The sequence below is a fragment of the Schistocerca nitens genome, chromosome 1, assembly GCF_023898315.1.
Source record: "Schistocerca nitens isolate TAMUIC-IGC-003100 chromosome 1, iqSchNite1.1, whole genome shotgun sequence".
Classification (NCBI taxonomy): domain Eukaryota; kingdom Metazoa; phylum Arthropoda; class Insecta; order Orthoptera; family Acrididae; genus Schistocerca; species Schistocerca nitens.
Window position 1 is genome coordinate 524,009,667 of NC_064614.1, and position 20,692 is coordinate 524,030,358.

The 20,692-nt window shown below is 39.7% G+C and overlaps 1 protein-coding gene across 2 annotated transcripts in view; it reads left to right on the forward strand.

The window, feature by feature from the left end:
* Positions 1 to 20,692, forward strand: part of LOC126253385 (transcription initiation factor TFIID subunit 4) — a 202,753-nt gene that overhangs the window by 26,725 nt on the left and 155,336 nt on the right. For both annotated transcript variants that reach the window (XM_049954690.1, XM_049954682.1), the window contains exon 3: positions 20,004 to 20,093. In XM_049954690.1, coding sequence (XP_049810647.1) covers positions 20,004 to 20,093 — 90 coding nt within the window. The remainder of the gene's footprint in view (positions 1 to 20,003; positions 20,094 to 20,692) is intronic.

Genomic DNA, 20,692 nt, shown 5'->3' on the forward strand with positions numbered 1-20,692 from the left:
GAAGAAGAAAATAGTGTCAGTCGCTGACAGTTTGTATGCTATGTACTTATATATTTGTCAAAAGAAAAATCAAAATACCTGTAAAATAATAGATATAACGCAGTGGGTAATAACCGAAAATAACGGACATAGTAGAACCAACATTTTATTGATGGTCTTTCCCAATCTTATAAACTTCTTTCAAGAGGCCTACTTTTTTCTGAGGTTATTTCTGAAATCAGTAAAGGTATTTCAAATCTGTCTTGCAACTCCAAGGAAATGCATATTTTTGTCATCAAATGTGTTTCGTTTTATTGAAATAAAATAACATCAGTGGTTTTAATGAAACCCATATATCATTGGCTTGCTTTCTCCACCTAAAAACAGTTCATTACAAAAGATTTTTACTGACATCAGGAAACATGCTTACAAGTTTGTTTGTCTTTTTTTAATTTAATTTAATTTTTTTTATTTATGTATAGAGATTTCCTCATTTACTCTGTTGTTTCTTGTTCCGTAGCTGCAAAGACAGATTGTCAACTTACATCTTAACTCATCCTTGAGATCTCAAAATTTGTCAGGGAAAAATGCTAAGGCTTGTTTTGGAAATCAGACAAATAACAGGGAATTTCACTTGTGGCAAAGCTGGAACCATTGTTCTGTACATGTCTAAAGAGGTTAGTGGTGAGGGAGTTGTCTTTAAACCCTGGGATTGATGCTGCAATAATCAGAAAATCAAATTTTGGAAGATTTATTCAGAATTATTCCTGATTCCTTTTTTTCTACTTTCTGTTTCTTTTAGCGACACTAGCACCTGTTACTGTGGCATCAGAGTCACTATCTGTTTCATTTGCCTCACTGTCCTCACTATCTGTCTTCATTATCAGAACTACTAGAAATATTGCTTTCAGAACATTGCTGTCACTTTTATTCAATAGACATTAGATTTCCTCTTCTGGCATTGCTTGGTGCTATACAGCTGGCGAAAAACCCTGAAAATGATTGCTTATAACTCGCCAAATATTGAAAGAAATTGAATGTGTTATATACCACTAAATAGATAGATGTCTCAGTTTTCCAGTGGTATATAACATGTCGTGCTATCTATTGACCGAAAAGAAGAAACACTAAGAAGCAGCTATAGTGTGTCTCACTACTGGCAATGTAATAACAGACTTGAAACCTGTGGCCGGCTGTGAGCTGGCTTTATAAGCCAATAGATTAAAAAGGTTCATTAGTTGTCAGTAAAAAAAAGTGTTTAATTATTTAAAGGAATTGGTGGCCTGTTTGCTGTAGTGGCCTGTATGCTGGATAAATAAATAATGGTGTTTGGCGATGGAGACTGAGGAAATAAAATCAGTGGCATGTACTGTCTAACTGGTTCACGCACAAAAATGCAAAATTTTCAAATTTTGTGGTCTAGTGAAAAACAAAAGACTATTTCATATTCTGCTTATGGAACTAGATGTATGGCTTTGGCATCAACTGTTGAAGATTTACTGTTTTTAAGACAACTTACGTCTGAGGTAGATCTAAGTGATGTCAGAAAATGACTTAAAATACTTGTATATTGTGATAAAAAAGAGCCATACAGTTAGCAAAGCAAAGAACCTAGTGACAAATTCTAGATCGAAGCAGATATAAAATATCATTTTGTAGGAAGACATATTGGGTCAGCGCCCGCATCTCGTGGTCGTGCGGTAGCGTTCTCGCTTCCCACACCCGGGTTCCCGGGTTCGATTCCCGGAGGGGTCAGGGATTTTCTCTGCCTCGTGATGGCTGGGTGTTGTGTGCTGTCCTTAGGTTAGTTAGGTTTAAGTAGTTCTAAGTTCTAGGGGGACTTATGACCACAGCAGTTGAGTCCCATAGTGCTCAGAGCCAAGCCATATTGGGTCAGGCATTGTTAATATTGAATGCCTGCCTTCTGAAGAAATGTCAGCTGATACTTTCACAAACCTCCTATGTAATGATAACCATAATACATGTGTGAGAAACTGTAGCCTTGTTAAATAAGTTAGTGAGTGACTTCATTGACCTTCACATTGTGTGTTGATGTTAATTTAAGGGGACATCTTGGAATATGTAAATTTAATAAGATAATGATATAGACTGCTACTCACTGTAGAGATGATACGTTTAGTTGCAGACAGGCACAGCAAAAAGTCTGTTGCACATTGAGCTTTTGGCCAAAGATTTCTTCAGAGAAAGCCACCACACACATAGTCATTCACAGAAGCAAGCACACACACACACACACACACACACACACACACACACACACACAATCGCCATTTCCGGCAGCTTGGTGGGGCTGCTACTGTCACATCGAACAAAAACAGCAGTCTGGAGGTGGTGAGGAAAGGTAGCGTTAGCGATAGTAGGGTACAGATGGGAGAGAGAGAAGAGCGCTGTCTGACACAGTGTGCAGGTACTGTATGGAGGCATGACAAGACTGCCATCATGCGCAGTGGCAGGAGGCTATGGAGCAGGGAGGTGGGGGGGGGGGGGGAGGGTAGAAAAAGGAGAGGATTGTTGAAGGGAAAAGATGGGTGGATGTGTTGGCAGATGGCAGAACATGGCGAGGGTGAGGGGATATGTATAGGGAGGAGGTGACAGAACAGAGGGGGTGGAAACTGTTGGTTGGAGAGTGTGGAGACTGTGAGGTACTGTAGATTGAGGCTGGAATAATTTCAGGAGCAGAGAATGTGTTGTGCAGTTCAGAAAACTGGTGGTGGAGGGGAGGATATACAGGGCCTGGGTTGTGAAGTGGCCGTGGAAATCAAGGGTGTTATTTTCAGCTGCATGTTGTGTCACAGGATGGTCTACTTTGCTCTTGACTGCAGTTTATCAGTGGCTGTTCATCCTGGTGCACAGCTGGTTGGTATTAATACCAATATAAAAAGCTGTGTAATGATTGCAGCAGAGCTGATATATGATATGGCTGCTTTCACAGGTGGCCCAGCCTCTGATGGGGTAGGACAAGCCTGTGGCAGGTCTGGAGTAGGAAGTGCTGGGTGAGTGGATCGGGCAGGTATTGTGCCTGGGATATGATCCATGTGGCAAGGGGTTAGGATTGGTAATGGCAGAAGAGTGGACTACGATGCTGTGGAGGTCGGGTGGGTAATGAAACACCACTTTAGAAGGGATGGAAAGGATATTTAGTAGGCTGCCCCTCATTTCAGGGCATGATAATAGATAATCAAAGCACTGACGAACGATGTGGTTCATTTGTTCCAGTCCAGAGTAGTACTGGGTGATGAGGGGGTACTCCTTTTTAGCTTGTCCTTTGGGGGGTGGAGGGAGGATTGGAGGTGTGTGGGGAAAATGGCACAGGAGATCTGTTTGTGAACTAGGTCTTTGGGACAGTGCCTGTCTGTAAAGGCGTTGGTGAGACCTCCAGCGTACCATATTTACCCGAGTATAAGATGGTGCTGAATATAAGACGTTCCCCCACTTTTTAAGAGGCTCCTTGATAAAAATTTACTTTTAACACAGTCTGACAAATCAAAATTATGAATTGTTTTATTGATGTTGAGTATCTGCCTAAATTGTTAGCTTTATACCTATTTTAAACTTAAACAATTTATTGATTGTCTGTATTTTGATAACACAAGAAGGGTAATTTCAAAGATGTATGAAACTTGCAACTCTGTTATTAATAAACATTGATCCCCCTACCTTTTCTCATTATTTAATTAAAAAACGTTGGTCCACTTACTCAGTGTGCTTGCACAAATCAATCAGTGCGCAGCTCTTGCGTTGCTACACAATCAATCTGCATGCTTGCACGGGTCAATCAGTGTGCAATCCTGTGTTGCTCCACAATCGATCTGCATAGCACACTGAGTATGTGGATCAATGTTTTTTAATTAAATCGTGGGAGAAGGTAGGTGATCAATGTTTATTAATAACAGAGTCACATGATCGATATATATTGCTAGGGGCCCATGTGTTTGATAGGCATTCATTCTTGGAAATTACTACAAGAAGAAATCAAATAAACAAAAAGAAATCGTTTACACTAATTTTTATCTTCACTACATTTTTTGCTTACCAAGCATGTTGTCTGTGGTATCACTGTTTTTAACATCGCCATCGTTTTAAAAGCACAGTTGTGAAAATGTGTAACTTCATTGCCACAAATATTTTCACTGTTTCTTCTGAATAGATTGTGGTATGTGAGGTTGTACTTAGTGTGAAACCCGAGAAGACGCTGATTTTTGCTGAATACGTGTAAGATTTTGCTTTCAAGCATATCGTATGCCTGCTGCTCTCTCATTGGCTGTGTGGAACCAGCAGCTGATATACACTTTTCATTCCCGTCATACCTCATGGTTAGCATCGACAACATTGTTGCAGGAAATATGTCAGTATGCCACTGGCTCCTGTCTAAACTTTTACTGTCTCCTGCAGAAATATATATCATTGCCATGTATTCACACAATTTTAAAGTTGATTCAGATGGATTCAGGCAAATTGGTAGATGTTCATTTAAAGCCAAAGTAAGCGGTGTAGGTTCCCATGGTTGGCAGCACAGTGTAATTTGCAGCCTGCTAAACCCTCCGCTTCCCTCACTCGTCCCAGTTCCCAGCTATCCAGTATCACTGTTCCCCCTCCAACCATTCCATAGTGCTGTGCTTAAGCAGCTGTCAAACATGGACTGCAAAATCTTCTAGGGTGCGGGTCATATTGTAACAACACCAACTAATACATAAATAAAAGAGTGCAATCACGATTCAGTGAAATTCTCGAAATTCCACCCACAATCTAGTGATGGCTGTTGGTACCATCTCCAAGACGAGTTGTGCCACTGTAATTTATTCTCACAACAACAATTACAGTCAGTTTAATATGATTTATTTTGTTTGTTGGATATTTAATACTATTCATCTGAATGTCACCATCCTGTTCTAAAGCTGATTAAAAGGTGGTAATGTTATTACCTGGTATTCTAATATGTGAACAACAGCTGAATTTCTCATTAGCAACCCATTAGGTAAATCATTACAGTATCTCATAATCAGATAAGAAATTGACTTGTGTTCACTATCAAGTAATGTTATTTGAAAGACAGCATGTTTGCCTTTCACTGTTAACTTTACTTAAAAAGCACCATAAATGTTCGTACATGGTATCATCACTTGTATGAGAACTTTTATGGCAAACCTGTTCAAATAAAATAAGTTTGTAGCTTGATAGCATTAAATTGTATATACTCCTGTATTTCACAAACTTGTCAAATGTTAAGCAGAGCAATCCATTGTTGTGGTGGCTAGTTCGTAGTTTCTTGCATATCCCTTGCACTAGAGCCGCACGAGACAAATGTCGCATATTTGAGCAAGTTCGATACTGTATGTAGCACTTCGGTGTGTCAGGAAATCTCAAACCTGTTAAAGTGCGAGTATCGTTTGCACTGTCTATGCTTCCAGATTCTTCAAAATAAATCTGCATGTCACCTCAGTAGCCCAGGCCTCATCTGGAAATGTAAGACAATCCCTATATTGATCTATTGAACTATGTAAAAATATTGACCCCAGCAGATATAGTTTAATATGCGAATATACACTGATGAGCCAAAACATTATGACCACTGCCCACCGCATAGTTGGATGATGTGTGGATGCATTATGGGCACATGGTACGGTGACAAAAGTATGTAAGTGGAGCAGACACAGTATGTAAGTGGAGCAGACACAGAGGGGGGTTCACCCGAGCGAAGATGAGGACTGCAAATGAGCAAATACATTGATAAAAAAAGGACTTTGGCAAAGGACAGACTAATATTATGCAGAGCCTGTGAACGAGTATCTCAAAAACGGCAAAGCTGTTGGAATGTTCATGTGCTTCTGTCATGAGCATCTACGGAAAGAGGTAGAAGGATAGTGAAACTATTCACAGAATATGAGGTTCAGAGGTTTGTATGCTCTGTAAAGTAGGACAGATAGTGATCTGTGGCATCTCTGACAAAAGAGCACATGCTGGTGCACACAAAAGTGTTTCGGACCGCACTGTTCATCGTACATTGTTGAACATGAAGCTCCACAGCACACCACTCCTATATATTCACATGTTGACCCAATGACATTGTAGATAAAAATTGCAGTGGGCACAGGACATCGGAATTCGATGTTCAATCAGTAGAAACGTAGCAGCTCTTCAAGTGAATCACAGTTTTGCTACGCTAGATCAATGGTTGTGTCCACAAACTTCGTCGTCGAGGTGAATGGCTGCTCGAAACGTGCGGCACACTGAGGACACAGGCTGGTGAGAGCAGTATTATGCTATGGGAGATCTTCTTCTGCACTTGCATGGGACCACTGGTAGTAATCAAAGACATGGTGACAGTTGCGAATCACCTACATTCCTTCATGCTTGATGTCTTCCCTGACGGCGATGTGGTCTTCGAGCAGTTTAATTGTTGATGTTTCTGAGCCAGAACAATGCTACTGTGGTTTGAGGAGCTTTATAGTGAACTCACATTTACGTCTTGGTGATCAAATTCTCCTGATCTAAAACCTTTGGAACCCATCTGGGTTGCTGTCGGATGCCATCACTCTGTACGCAAATCAGCGGCTCTGTATTTACACAAATTACAAGACATCCAATGCCACGTACCTCCACAAACCTACCAACAAACTGTCAGATACTGTTACACAAAGTCAGTCATGTATTTTGTTCCAAAGACAGACAAACAAACTAACTATTAAGCAGATCAGTATAAGATGACCCCCGTAGGTTTTTGAGTGATGAATTTTGGAAAAAAACCTCATCTTATTATCAAGTAAATATGGTTCTGGGCAAGGGAGTTCTTGTCACTGTAGATACTGCATCCACCGCCAATGCACCACCTGTCATTCCCCTTCCCTGCTCCTCTCCTTTTCTGCTCTCCTTCACCCACTCCCCTCCACCTTCCTGCCACATAGCTTCCCAATGGTGCACCTGGTGACGGTGTTGTTGTGCCTCCACCTAGTCCGTGCACACTCTGCCAGATAGCGTCCCTCTCTCTGTACCCTCCTCTGATTTCATTCAACATGACAGTTGTATCTGGTCTGAGCTGCTGGAGATGGCAGTCATGCTTGTGAGAATGAATGTGTGTATGTGTGTTTCCTTCTCTGAAGAAGGCTTTGGCCGAAAGCTATATGATGCCTGTCTGCAACTCAGCGTGTCATCTTTACAATGAGTAGCAGCCTATTCTCTTCCTTACATTGTTGGTATTCCAACTGGAGCTTCTGTTGTTTAATAAGCAAATTTTTCAATTTACTCCTTGTTTTTTCTGTTACTCTGTGGTGGTTATGTGTTTGTAAATTTTAGTCATTGTAGTGCTTATTTTTTGTTTAATAAAAAGTTCTTTTACAAGGTTTTCATGTTAATACTATAGATACTCGACATTAACACCCTGAGAGCTCAGTTTTGAAAACCTTCCATTAACTTAGCTAAGCTGTTAATGAGTAGAATCTAGATATGTCACTGTAGAAATCATGAAGTCAGAAGCAGTTACATTCTACAGTTTCCATTGAGAGGGAACTGAGGGTCTTGCTTCGAGGAAATCTGTCAAAGGTTTGGAAAAGATTCTGTGTGTCCCTAGCATAGGCTTTTCAGAATTAACTTTATTGCTAATGTTTCTCTATAAAGTTGACTATCCTAATCAGTAGCTGATGTGAATATTATTGCAGTATGAAAATTCGAATTTTGAGAGATGCAGTGTGTATCACGCCACGTGGTAGAAGAGTTATTTGGCCTCTCTGTGTATGCAGTTAACGTTGATCTACCATACCATATTATATATGGAAATTTGGAAAACTCCTTGACAGAGTAATGCATAGCACAACGAATCTCATTGTGTAGAGAAATGCTCCAAAAATTTGAAAGTGTTGCAGCTCATTACTGCTGATGTAACTGATGTGGTTATGATCTTGCCACTGAATTACTAAAAGAGAGCTGGTTATGATGAGAGTGTATATGTTGCAATATAAAAATACCAACCTGTCAAGAATAGAATGTTCTCTTAAAGACAGAGCATGGTGGAACGTATGATGCTTATCTTACAAAAAGGTGATGTGCAAGATAATATTTCTCTCATTTCAGAATCACTTAACACACACATTCAATACCTGATTATTTTACTATGACAGTATTCTATCTAATTTGTTAGAAACATGAAGTGAAGACTTGGCTGAAGAGGTCGTAATCTTTTAGTGATAATGAGCCATGGTAAATGAGCTTATACATGAAACTAATAGAGAGAAGCCGAAAAGAACTACGTGGAATGTATATATACTTTAGGAGTAAAGGAGACTACCAAGAAGAAGTGCTGAGTCATCAACAGGCACACACGAAAAGGAATAAAAAATTGTGTGCGCTGGTTGACAACTCTAAACTTCTGCTTTTCAATAGGTGGTCACCTTTACTCCTGAAGTACTTACTTTATACCAGAACTGCCCTACTATAATTCTCTCTCTAAGTGAAATTTTTATTTGCTTCAAATTCACATTAGATTCTTCTTTAAACTTTCTGAAAGCAATAGGACAGAGTTACTCCTCTGTGGCTCTGAACTGCGAGTGGACAAGGACTGAAATGTGATTTCTAATGCTATGTGATAAATTAATGGAAGGCAAAATGTTGGACCAGAATGGATAGGGCATTGTAGAGGGGGGAATAATGATGGAAAGAAGGGAGACAGTTTAATAGGGGTGAAGAAGGGGAAAATAGCTGAGTAAAAAGCTTCTGGAGGTGAAGAAAAAAAAAATTCTGGATGAAAAATAATGTTAGGAGCTAGAGATTGGGGACACAGTAGATTACATACTGGATGGATAAAAATGGGTGGAGTTGATTGGGTTGGGTTGGGTTAAATTAAGCCATAGTGATTTGAAAATAATTCACTGCTATAATACGGAAGTATTTTTAATTATTTGTTTATTTTAATCATGTTAGGCACATAAGTTTTGTTGCACAATTAGGTACCTTGGTGACAGATCTTACCCACCTGTTAAAATGTATCTGGTATAAGGAAAATCATTGTAAATTATGACTCTTTCATTTATTTGACGAAATCTTAAAACATAACTCTTTTTTTTTCCTTCCCCCCCCCCTCCCCCCCCCCTGCCTCCAGGACCACTAGACCGTTTCAAAGTATATTACACAAATTTCTTTGAGAAATTCTCCACGCATCCATCTCTTTTGCTCTTTGCTTTTCAAGCACCACTTCTGTGTAGTTTTGTCTTTTCCTCTTTCGGAGGAATGACAACATCATCTGGAGCCTAATGGCTTCTCAAGATTGACTTTTCTCTCCTCCTCAACACCAAGTAACATTTGTCCCTCCTTCTTTCAAGTGGAACTTAGGCACTAGAACATTGGTGTGGTATCTGAAGTTTCCTAGGCAACATACTCCATAAAACTGCTTCGCAACAATCGGGATTAACTGTTATTGACCTTTAAAATGTGCTTACATTTAAGAGATCAAATATCACTACTGTGGCCCTTCTCCTTGTGGTCCTATATAGCAACATCATTTTTTGACACAACTGATCCATCAGATTAACTTCAGTTTTTGTACAATTATAAAGTGCTGGTCACTAGTACTTTCATCAATTTCATCATCATGGTTGGTATAGCTAGCACAATTTTATTTTTCTTTGGGCAATATGACACAGAATGCATTTGTTAATGAAAGCAAACACTGACAAGTATGTGTCTGTGTTGATATTTGAGAGCATTTCTTTTCAAATCTCTTTTTGTTTTTCTCATTGTACTACATACATGAGTTTTGTTTCTTCTAACAGTGTTTGAACCACTTTCAGCTGTTGAATCAGTTATCACCTGTACATTCCAATTTGTTCCAGTATTAGGTTCCAGTAACTTCTAACATAACCTTTTTAGCTAGCAGCATTGGTGGCATGAAACTTTCCTTCAGGCTGTTGTCCGACATACAGTTTCTAAATTAATTGTGTAGCCAGTCTTAGCATCAAAAAGAGCAAGTTATTTTAATCCACTGCCTTTAGAGTTGTGCCAGTGCTGCTTCATATTCTTTCTCAAAAAACATCATACCAGTCACATAAAGGATGATGACAAAAGATCTTATGTCTGTGCTATCTGTCAGTCTTTTGCCTCTTTCTCTGGCAAATCATAAACAAATGTTTTCAATGTATGCATTAGTGCAGGAAACAGTAAGTTGCATTATTTCATTGTCATGTTAAGAATTCAATGTTTCTTTTGAAGTCTTGACCCAGCAAGCCCTACCTTTGCTTCCAAGAAGATGAATAATTATGTTTTTTGCTGGACTGTGCAAATTTTTTCCAGGAATTTTTGTGTTCCATGTTGTTTATCGATCATTGTCACAATAAAATTCATATGAAGTGGATGCACTCGTATTATTCAATTCAGACAAACTATATCTATTTTCCGCATCACACACTTCATGGCATAGTCCATATCAATTCAGGCAGGCTAGGAAAAAATCTTGCCTTCATAGTCTTGGATGTTATTGAATTTAGCATGTGTTAAAATGAAGGACTAAGTAAGGAACACACATTTCTTTTGTTTTCTCCAAAAAAATTTCTGCTCAGGGATACTGCCCTCCAAAGATGACACTGCGCATACCATTTTGAAGGTGGGAATTTTGGAAAAAGTTTTAAAACGCTGTATCTCTGAACAGCTCTAGATTTTTTGTTGTTTTTTTTGTATTAGAAAGATAATTGCTTTATGATTACAAAGAAATCCTCCATTTGGACTTAACTGTCAAAGTTCTTTTACTATAGTTGTCTGAACTTTTTAAAATAATTTATGGAAAAAAAAATTTCAAAAATGCCAATCCATTAAATTTGATTTTTTTTATTAGTACCATATAGTTCTACATTCCCTGAAAAGAAGAGCTTCCACTTTTAGGTTGAACAGGTTTTATAAACAATCAAAATTTTTGCCATACATAAAACCTTATTACCACATTATCATGCAACAGGCTCATAAAAAATCGAAACCTAGTCTTATTTAACATAATTTTAGTTTTGAAAGATGAGTAAGAGACTCATTTTTCAAGCATTTTAAATGGTTCCAAAATGTATGTTAAAGGTCAATAGACTTCAATATTTCAGTTTATACAACTTCTATGTGCTCTGTTTTGTACTGAAATTAGCCAGTCAGTGGACTAAAAATGTGTTCCACTGCTTCAGTATCTTCCTTTGATATGAAGTGATGCCTTCCTGTTGAACCAATAGGAACTGGAGCACTTACAATCTTCAAAACATTGTGAGCACCGATGTTGTTGTTGCTGTCCTTCAGCTGGAAACCTATATCCAGGAGCTGGTCCATGTGGTAGCATAAAGTTCACTACAATTTCATTTAACTCCTAACTGGTGTCTATAATCTTTGCAATCTGCCAGTCACAGTCATACACACACACCACAAACATCCCCCTTCTCAGGTTGTGAATCTGAAGACTATCCTGCTGTTTCTGAGGTGTTGGCCGAATGAACGAAATTTCTTCTTTCTCACTTTTTAAAGTGTGTGAAATATGAGTTTGCCCATCACTTTGAGTACAAAAATGTGTCTTCTGAATTCCTTTCACAGGAGAAGTTTGTTTGGACCATTCTTCTTTTTTCTGCTCACGGAATTCTTCGATTTCCTCTTTGGATGAAAGAATGAGGGCCATGGATGTGTAAAATTTTCACGACTCTCGTAAAATACTCAGCATTCTGAATCACAGCTGTATTTGGTCTGGGAATATTATGTCTTATAACATGGTGCTTCAGCAGGCATCCTACACCATCACAAGGCCCCTTCCCATGACCAGTAGCAACGAATACCCAGTTACTTGGCACAAGTGATTTACTCACTTCAAACAGCTGGTAACAATTTTTAAAATGACTAGGAGCACCCTCAGAAATGATGATGATCATCCCTGCCCCTGTTTGCAGTAGAAGAATTTTGCGCATTGCTAGCAAAGCATGTGCTGACTCATGTCCTGTGTCATCACTTATAACTGCAACCCTTGTGGTCTTGTTTTGAAAATATGTCACTTCTGTAAAAATTGAAACCTGGTCATTGCTCTAAAGATATCCGTGTACTTTTTGTGGGAGGATTACAGACCTGTTCTCAGAAAAACCACAGTGAAGCACTAAACGTAGTTCTTCAGCCTGTACACTTCCTCTCACTTCTGCAATGTGTTGTTGCAATTTCTTCAGATGCTGGTGCGTTACTGCTTTCAGTGACCATTTACCGAGTTCATCAATGAAACTGTCAAAGGCAACAGTTTTCTTAATTAGTTTATTTTCCCCCCATGTCGTATATGTAATTTCTGCGGCATTATCTGCTACATCTTTCAGACCAAGTGTTTGTAAAGACAGTCCTTCCTTTCCAGGGTAATCACCACATTCTTGAAACAAACAAGTCTTTCACTTTACATCACAGATTACTAATGACTTCACACGCCCAACCAAGGTGTCAAATGCTCCAGTAAGTTCTTCGAAGTTACCACACAAAGTTCAAAATTCATGCAGTACACACAGACAGACATCTCTAGGGGGTGTGGAACTACCCACTTAGGTCGTAGTGCATAAAATTTTGATGTTCCAATATGTGAAGTTTTATGGTTGCTCTCATAAATTGTAAAAGTTTCTTTAATGCTGCAAGTCATGTACCTCTTCACTTTCACAACTTTTTGAGACTCCTTTTACAGACATCCCATTTCTTGATTTGTCTACCATGTACTTTGATACTGATGGAATGTGGTTCAAAACTGTTTTCTTTGAAAATGTCTATGGAATAATAGTTAAAACTTGCACTGTAGGATGCACAGTGTTCAACAGCTGAATTGATATTTGTGAAAAATTCCTGGCAAGAGGTGCAAGAGGGCTTTGGTTCATTTTCTTCTGAAGATGGAATTTCTACTTTCAAGAGTGTGGTTAGTTTTGCTGTAGTGTTTTCATCCATAGCTTTAGTAATTTGCCTGCGATTTCTTGATGCATAGAGGTTATGACTCGACTTCACTGATCATGGTTTCTTAACAGGGCTAACACCTACCTCTGTAGTTGACTGACTCGGGGCATTTAATTCTTCCTCTATTGATGCAAAACCTGCATCATCTGCAGCATGGGAGTCTTCACCTAGAGATACTATCGTTGTTGTTGTTCTGTCTAAACATTTAGAACACAAAAAGTCATCAAAGGAAACATCTTCACTTTGAAATAGTCTTCAAATGAGAACATTTATTCCCAACCTGAACAAAGTCTGTTTTTTTGTTTGTATTACATATCACTCTTTTTATGGATATGCAAATAGTCAGCATACTTCACTCCCCTGTGGCCCCAGTCGGAAGACATTTCAAACAGTCCTTTTCACAAAACACACTGCAACTGTGTCAACTGGCAGATTCCTCATGAAAACACAGAACTCACTGTATGCTCTCAGGTTTCTTAGAATCCTCTTCAGTAAAGAAATTAGCACTGAAGAACTACAATACAGAACTCTGCAATGAACAACCACGGCAAAGAAACTGACAAGACGCTACATCAAAGTGTAAGAAATATGTGCAACAATGAAAGAGAAAAGAAATAACTGCAACAAAGACAACAGAAATAAACATTGTAACAAAGAAATTAGAAAGAAACAACTTCAGTGAAGACATACATTACCCTTGAAAGTTAAAAAAATGATTTATTTATTTATTTAGTGTATGGCTCATAACATCACAGTAAAAATTACAGAAACAGCACAATTTAAAAAAAAATCACATATGTATAAACAGAGCAATAAATAACAGTTTGTATATAAGGACACCGCCAATTGTAAATTTACACTCACAGAAGAGCAATCACATGCAGACGTCCAGCTTAGATAATAAATAGTCGATTGCCTCTTGGGTCGCCATTAGGAAATCCTGTGGGTTACCCTCGTATGCCCTTAGTGGGCATTCCTGCATGATGTGTTTGACCGTCTGTCTCTCAGCGCCACAGTCGCAAGCGGCCGAAGGAAGTTTACCCCATCTGTGTAAGGAGTCGGCACATCTCCCACAGTTGGTTCTGATGCGATTAAGAGTTTACCAAACTTTGCGAGGGCAATCAAATCCTTTTGGTTTACTAAAGATGCATGGCATACTGTGGCAGTTTACTGCTGTTCTGCTCTCCCATTCCTCTTTCCATCGGTCATTTATTTTAAAGTTGGTTTGGTGCAGAGCCTGTGCGGTCTTTAGTGGAGGATGCCTAGACCGGAGTCGGTTTCCTTGGATGTCGTGAGTATCTTCATGGATTTGTAATTGAGGGTTGGCCATGATTTTTTGAAATTCTCTAACCAGAGCGTGTTCACGGCGCAGGTTAGGAGGGGCTATGTTACTGAGAACGGGCAGCCACACTGTAGGAGTTGGCCTGATTGTGCCTGATATAATACGCATTGTTGCATTAAGTTGGCTATCTACCATGTGTGTGTGTGTGTGTGTGTGTTTGCTGTTGAGCCACACTGGGGCACAGTATTCTGCCACTGGATACACCAAGCCAAGTGCGGATATTCTTAAGGTAGATACTGTGGAGCCCCAAGTGGTGCCACAGAGCTTCTGCAATATGTTGTTGCGTGTTTTAAGTTTCGCTGCAGTTTTCGTCAGGTGTTCTTTGAATGTTAGTGTCCTATCTAGGGTAACCCCAAGGTACTTTGGGTGTTTGTTGTGATTTTTTGTGATTTAAAAAAAATAATTTTTAAAAATGAAACCTGTCCAACTTAAAAGTGGAAGCTTTTCTTTATAGAGAATATACTACTACATGTACTAATTAACAGAAAAATAATCTAACTTTTCTGGATTGGAATTTTTGAAAAACAAATTTTTTCTGTAAATTATAAAAAAAAATTCAAAAGGCGACAGTAAAAGAACTTTGCCAGATATGTCCAAGTGGAGGATACTATTGTAATCATATAGCAATTATCTTTCAAATGAATAAAACTATAACAACATATCTAGAACTGTTACAGAGATACAGCATTTTAGAAATTTTTGCGAAATTCGCATCTTCAGAATGGTGTTCGCATTGTCATCTGTGGAGGTCTGTATTTTGGAACAGGAATTTTTTGGAGAAAACAAAAAATACATGCTAAATTCAATAACATCCGAGGCTATGAAGGTAACCCCCCCCCTCCCCTGAAGTGATACGGATTATGCCTCGTGTACCGATTCAGTATTGTGGTCACTTGCAATCACTTGATCAGTTTCTTGTTCACTTTCATCAGAACATACCTCTTCTTCCTCCTCAAGCCATTGCAGAACAACATTGATATCTTTTGTTGGTTCTTGTCTTGTGCATTTTGACATTTTACTTGTTATGAATACAGCCATATAGTTGACAACTGTCAACCAAACATGCTAACCCCCCCTCCCCCATTTGCTAATGGTTCATTCCTGAGTTTGTGTGTGGCGCACATGGGGCCCAGATCTATTGCAGCCCATTGTTTCTTCCCTGGCTGCATTTCCTTGACCGAGCCCCTCCCTCCTTATCCTTGCTCCTTCTGCACTGTCCCCTCCTTCCCCTCTCTCAGTGTTTTGATTTATGTCCACCTGGTTCCCTGTACTGCTTGCAATTTTGTTCCTCCTGCGTTTTGGCATGCAGGTCCCCACTTGAGGATTTAACTTCTAAATTTTATGTTTTTAGTGTGCACCATTTGGGGAAGAAATCCCTGCCTAGAGTGTATGGCTTGGGATTCCTCTCCCCTCCTTCCTTCCGCTCTTCCTACCCTACCGTGGCCCCCTCCACTAGCACATGTGACCAGTCCATGTGGGAGAGGGGGGGGGGGTGTCTGTTATGTACCCATCTTGCTGAGTCCCCTGGTAACACAGGGATCATACTATTGATACCTGAGCTTTTCCCTCCCCATATATGCAGAGGAGTGGTTGCTTGTCTTCATGGAGCATTGGAACTCCTGGCAAAGGTTGTTGTGCCAAGTGGCCTTTGCTGTGGCTTGGTGGCACCCATGGGGGGAGTGTGGGTTTTCATGAAGAACATCAAGCTGCAAAAACCTGGCCGTTCTCAAATGGCCTTCTCTTATAATGTTGAAGGATTATTGAATGCTGCTTTATGTGACCTGGTAGCCTTTCCTTCCATGGCTCCACCATGGGAGGAGGGCCAGGTACACCATCTTGGAATGAAACACTTTCCCCAGTACCTCACACACATTCACTGCCACAAAGCCATTGTTTTTTGGGGACAATATTAAGGACAAGTTTGGGGAGTTGAGCCTCTCTGTAAGATGCGGTTGGGCTTCCTGCTGATCACAGCTTCTTCTCCAATCCAGTATGCAGCTCTTCATGCTTGTGATCATCTTGGCAATGTCCCAGTGCCTATTACCTATCACAAATCCCTGAATATGGTCTTGGGATTAATTTTTCACAGGGACCTCATTCTGGAAATTGTTGAGGAAGTCTAGGCTGATATGGAGTGACACAGCTTTCATTTTGTTTGACATGTGCAGAAGGGTAGCAAAGACAACCACACTGACACTTGCACCTTCATTCCGGCTTTCGAGGGGCATAAACAACCCCCCGCTTTCATTTTGTTTGACATGTGCAGAAGGGTAGCAAAGACAACCACACTGACACTTGCACCTTCATTCCGGCTTTCGAGGGGCATAAACAACCCCCCGCCCAGAGAAGGTCAAGGTTATGTGCTACAGACGTGATGTGAAGCCGTACGCCACACCATCCAAGAGGTGCTTTTGGTGCTTGCATTTTGGGCATATGGCTTCCCATTGTATGCCGGTCCATCTTTGTGGTGACTGTGGACATCCACTCCATGCGGGAAACCCCTGTGTTCCACCCCCTTTGTGTGTCAGTTGTCATGACAGCCACTCCCATTACTCACCAGATTGCCCAGTTTACAAGAGAGATAAGAAGATCCAAGAGTACAAGTTTCTTGATCGTCTGTCTTATGCTGAGCCTTGCCAAAAAAATGAGACACTCCACACGGTGTCCTTACCCAGCCCCATCACCCTCTCCCTCCCTCTCCCCTTCTCCCTCCCCCTCCCCCTCCCCCTCCCCTTCCCCTTCAGTTCCCACAACCTCCCCTCTGGGTGCTGCTTTCCCTCCTTAGCCGGAGAAGTGACCCCCTTCTTCAGCTCCTGCCTGTGATGCCCCCCTCCCACCACCACCTGAGCCCAAATTTCTTGTATCTTATCTTCGTGGCGCTTATGCGTAGTATATGTTGGCTGCAGTTGTGTCATTCGGCAGTCAGCCTCTCTAAATTTTTTTCAATAGTGTTCCTTGAAAAGAAAATCACCTTCCCTTCAGGGATTTCCATTTGAATTCCCGAAGCATCTCCGTAACACTTACATGTTGTTCAAAATAACCGGTTACAAATCTAGCAGCTTTCCTCTCCTTCAATCCAACCTGGTACAGGTCTCAAAACACTTGGGCAGTACTCAGGAATAGGTTGCCCCAGCATCCTATATGTGGTCTACTTTGCAGGTGAACTATACTTTCCTAAAATTCTTCCAATAAACTGAAGTCGACTGCTCGCCTTCTCTACCAGAGTCGTCACATGCTCATTTCGTTACATATTGTTTTGCAACTTTACACCCAAATAATTAAACGACGTGAATGTGTCAAGCAGTGCACTACTAATGCTGTCTCCAAACATTACAGGTTTGTTTTTTCTACTCATCCACATTAATTTACATTTTCCCAAATTTAGAGCTAGCTGCCATATGTCACACCAACTACAAATTTTGTCTTCAACTTCGGCACCTTACTGTACACATCATCATCATCATCAAACAACAGCAGATTGCTGCTCATCCCGTCCACCTAATCATTTATGTGTATAAAGAACAACAGTGGCCCTATCACACTTCCCTGTGGCACTCCTGATGATTCCCTAGTCTGACGAACACTCGCCGTTGAGGACAAAATACTTGTTTATATTACTTAAGAAGTCTTCGAACCACTTACATATCTGTGAGCCTACTCCATATGCTCTTACCTTCGTTAACAGCCTGCAATGCAGTACCATGTCAAGTACTTTCCGGAAATCCAGAAATATGGAATCTGCCTGTTGCCCTTCATCCGTAGTTCACAGTACATCACATGTGAGAAGGGCAAGCTGAGTTGCACACAAGCGAAGCTTTCTAAAACCATGCTGATTCGTGGATGTAAGCTATGTACATATTTTTTTTAGAGCTTGATCAATTATTCACTTGAATTTCAGCAACAATTTCTTTACTTGTGTGAATCAAATGAGAGTAGCTGCTACATGAGACAACCCCTCCTTATTTATTTTACTGAACATGTAGACATTTCTGCTTGCCTTTCTAGTCAATTTTACCTTTGTTTCCATTGTTGCTACAACTGCATTGTCATCACTGTTTCCAGTCTCTATTTACACATTTTCAAAGAGATCAGGTCAGTTGGTTGCTATTATGATGAAAGACACAGAGTGGTATATTGTATGCCAAATAAACGTCAGTTTCTCCAAGGTGCCTGTATAACAACAAATGTCAGCATTAATAAAAGTTACGGCTTTTATTTATGGTACAATATATACAGTTTGAGTTGCGTGAGGAGACTTGAGTGAAAAGCACGAGTTCACTGAAGATCACTTAAAAGCAGAAGCTAAGTCCAAACTGGATAAATTACAAGTTCCTGATTCAGTGTCCAATTCAGGCTAGCCAGCATGCTGGGCATAATCCAGTCTGTAAATACTGGTGTATCAGAGCAGAAATCTGCAAGGTTGCTTGAAGATTATACGACAATCATTGCTAGGTGGCTCGTGCATAATCGGAGGTATCTGCTGATCACCTTACGGGAGTCTTAATTGAATTGGCTGACGTGGAGCAATGTGGCCTCGTAAATACCAGCTGAGTAGAAGGTTACTCGTCCCATTCTGTTTTCATAAATGACAGGTTTAAGGAAATAGTTTAGTGATTTTGGTGCTGCCTGTTGGAGTGATGCCTTCTGCAAGCTTGACAGTGAACATTTTGTTATGCTGTACCATGTCTGCCGAGTAAGCAACCTGGCAGACCTGGCTGAGGGCGTAACCCCTAGGATACAGCAGTTGCCAACAAGTCTAGTATATGTTCATCTACATGTAAACTGTGCAAGTGCTCTGTACTGTGTGGTGAAGTTCATATCAATGTTAGCAGTTACGTGCACTGTACCATGCGTATGTTGTGAGAGACATTATGTCATTTCTCTTATCTTATTATGGTGACTCGTACATGTGAAACATGACAGTGGCAGCAGGATTACTGCACAGTCTTCCTTGTACGCCAGTTCTCTAAATTAATCCAACAGGGTTTCGTGAGAACAATGTTTCCTTTCTTCCAGAGATCAAGAATCGCTGTTGTATTTTTCTGAGTTGTACCAATCTGTCCTGACCCTGGCAGTGGGCTTTAATAATTTAGTAATATGTGTAGATGATTTGTTGTTCATATTTTTGTGTTCTAGTTTTTTAGCAGTTTAAGTGCAATTTAGACATATGTCTCATAATTGTAAATTTTGAGCCCTTGGATGTTAATCGGTGACTGAAGATAAATGAGGGCTGGAGTATGACTTTTGGTAATAGTTTTTTAGAACTTTTACCTTCTTTAAGTAGTTTAGAATGACAGCTGATAACAGCATTGGGGAACACTCTGTCTGTAACCAAAGTCATTGTTATAATAAAAGTACTGAATTGCATTTACAATTAATTACCTCAAGTATCTTTGTTGTAGGTTTAAGTATTTGTAAGTCTAGGGGACTGGTAACCTCGGATGTTAAGTCCCATAGTGCTTAGAGTCATGTGAACCATCTTTGTTAGCTATCTCAGCTGAAATAATCAAGAAAAAAATCAATTTAGGATTGTAGTACACTGTACAGAAATACTAATTTTGTTAGGGTTACTCATTTTTGTTGGTTTCACCCAGTGCTAATTTCCATATTAATTGTTTTTGTATAGGATTTTCATGTTGCATGTTAAGTAAGTGAACAATTAACATGGTTCATCTGAACAAATATACTCAATTGTTGTGGAGTAAATGTTTCTATTTTTTCTAAATTCACCAATTATCTTCTCAAATTTCAGCATGGAACAGTAGCTGTTGCGACAACAACAGCAGCTGCTATTCAAGCAACACCTCCTCCAGCTTTAACAACTCAGACAGCAACTGTACAGGTAAATAACATACATCGTTCACCAATATGCACATCATAAGTATTTAAATGGGAGGGAAAAATATTTGGTTGTTGACTGTGCATGGGTGTGGGAAGGCTTTGTTCCAATTACATTGTCAGATATTTCATGTAAGGAAAATTGTTTTATTTTTTATTTTTTTATTTTGTCACATATCATTCTGTTCAGCTTGTGGAATTGTAGAAAGCCCAATGTGATTGAAAACCCAGTGTGATTCCTGTGGTCTTCAGTTTAAGTAATACTAAGAATGACAGGTAAACTAAGAAATAAGCTTATGAATAACTACTAGAAATAACAGCACTTTGTGCAGAAAATTTTAGTGAATACTCACATAATCAGTGTTTAACACATTTTCTGTATAATGTTTAACAAAATGTAATTTTTTTCAGTGACTCTATTACTATGTGATTTCTTTGCTACAGTAGTACAAAAAAATAAAAAAAATGCTCTTCAGTTGTGAGTGCACCTCATGATCCTAGAGCCTGGGCACATATTTTCAGTTTGGTTCAAAATGTTCTTCATAGGTTTCAAAGCTAGTGTAAACATGAATTAAAAGATAGTGAAAATCTTTCCAAATTATT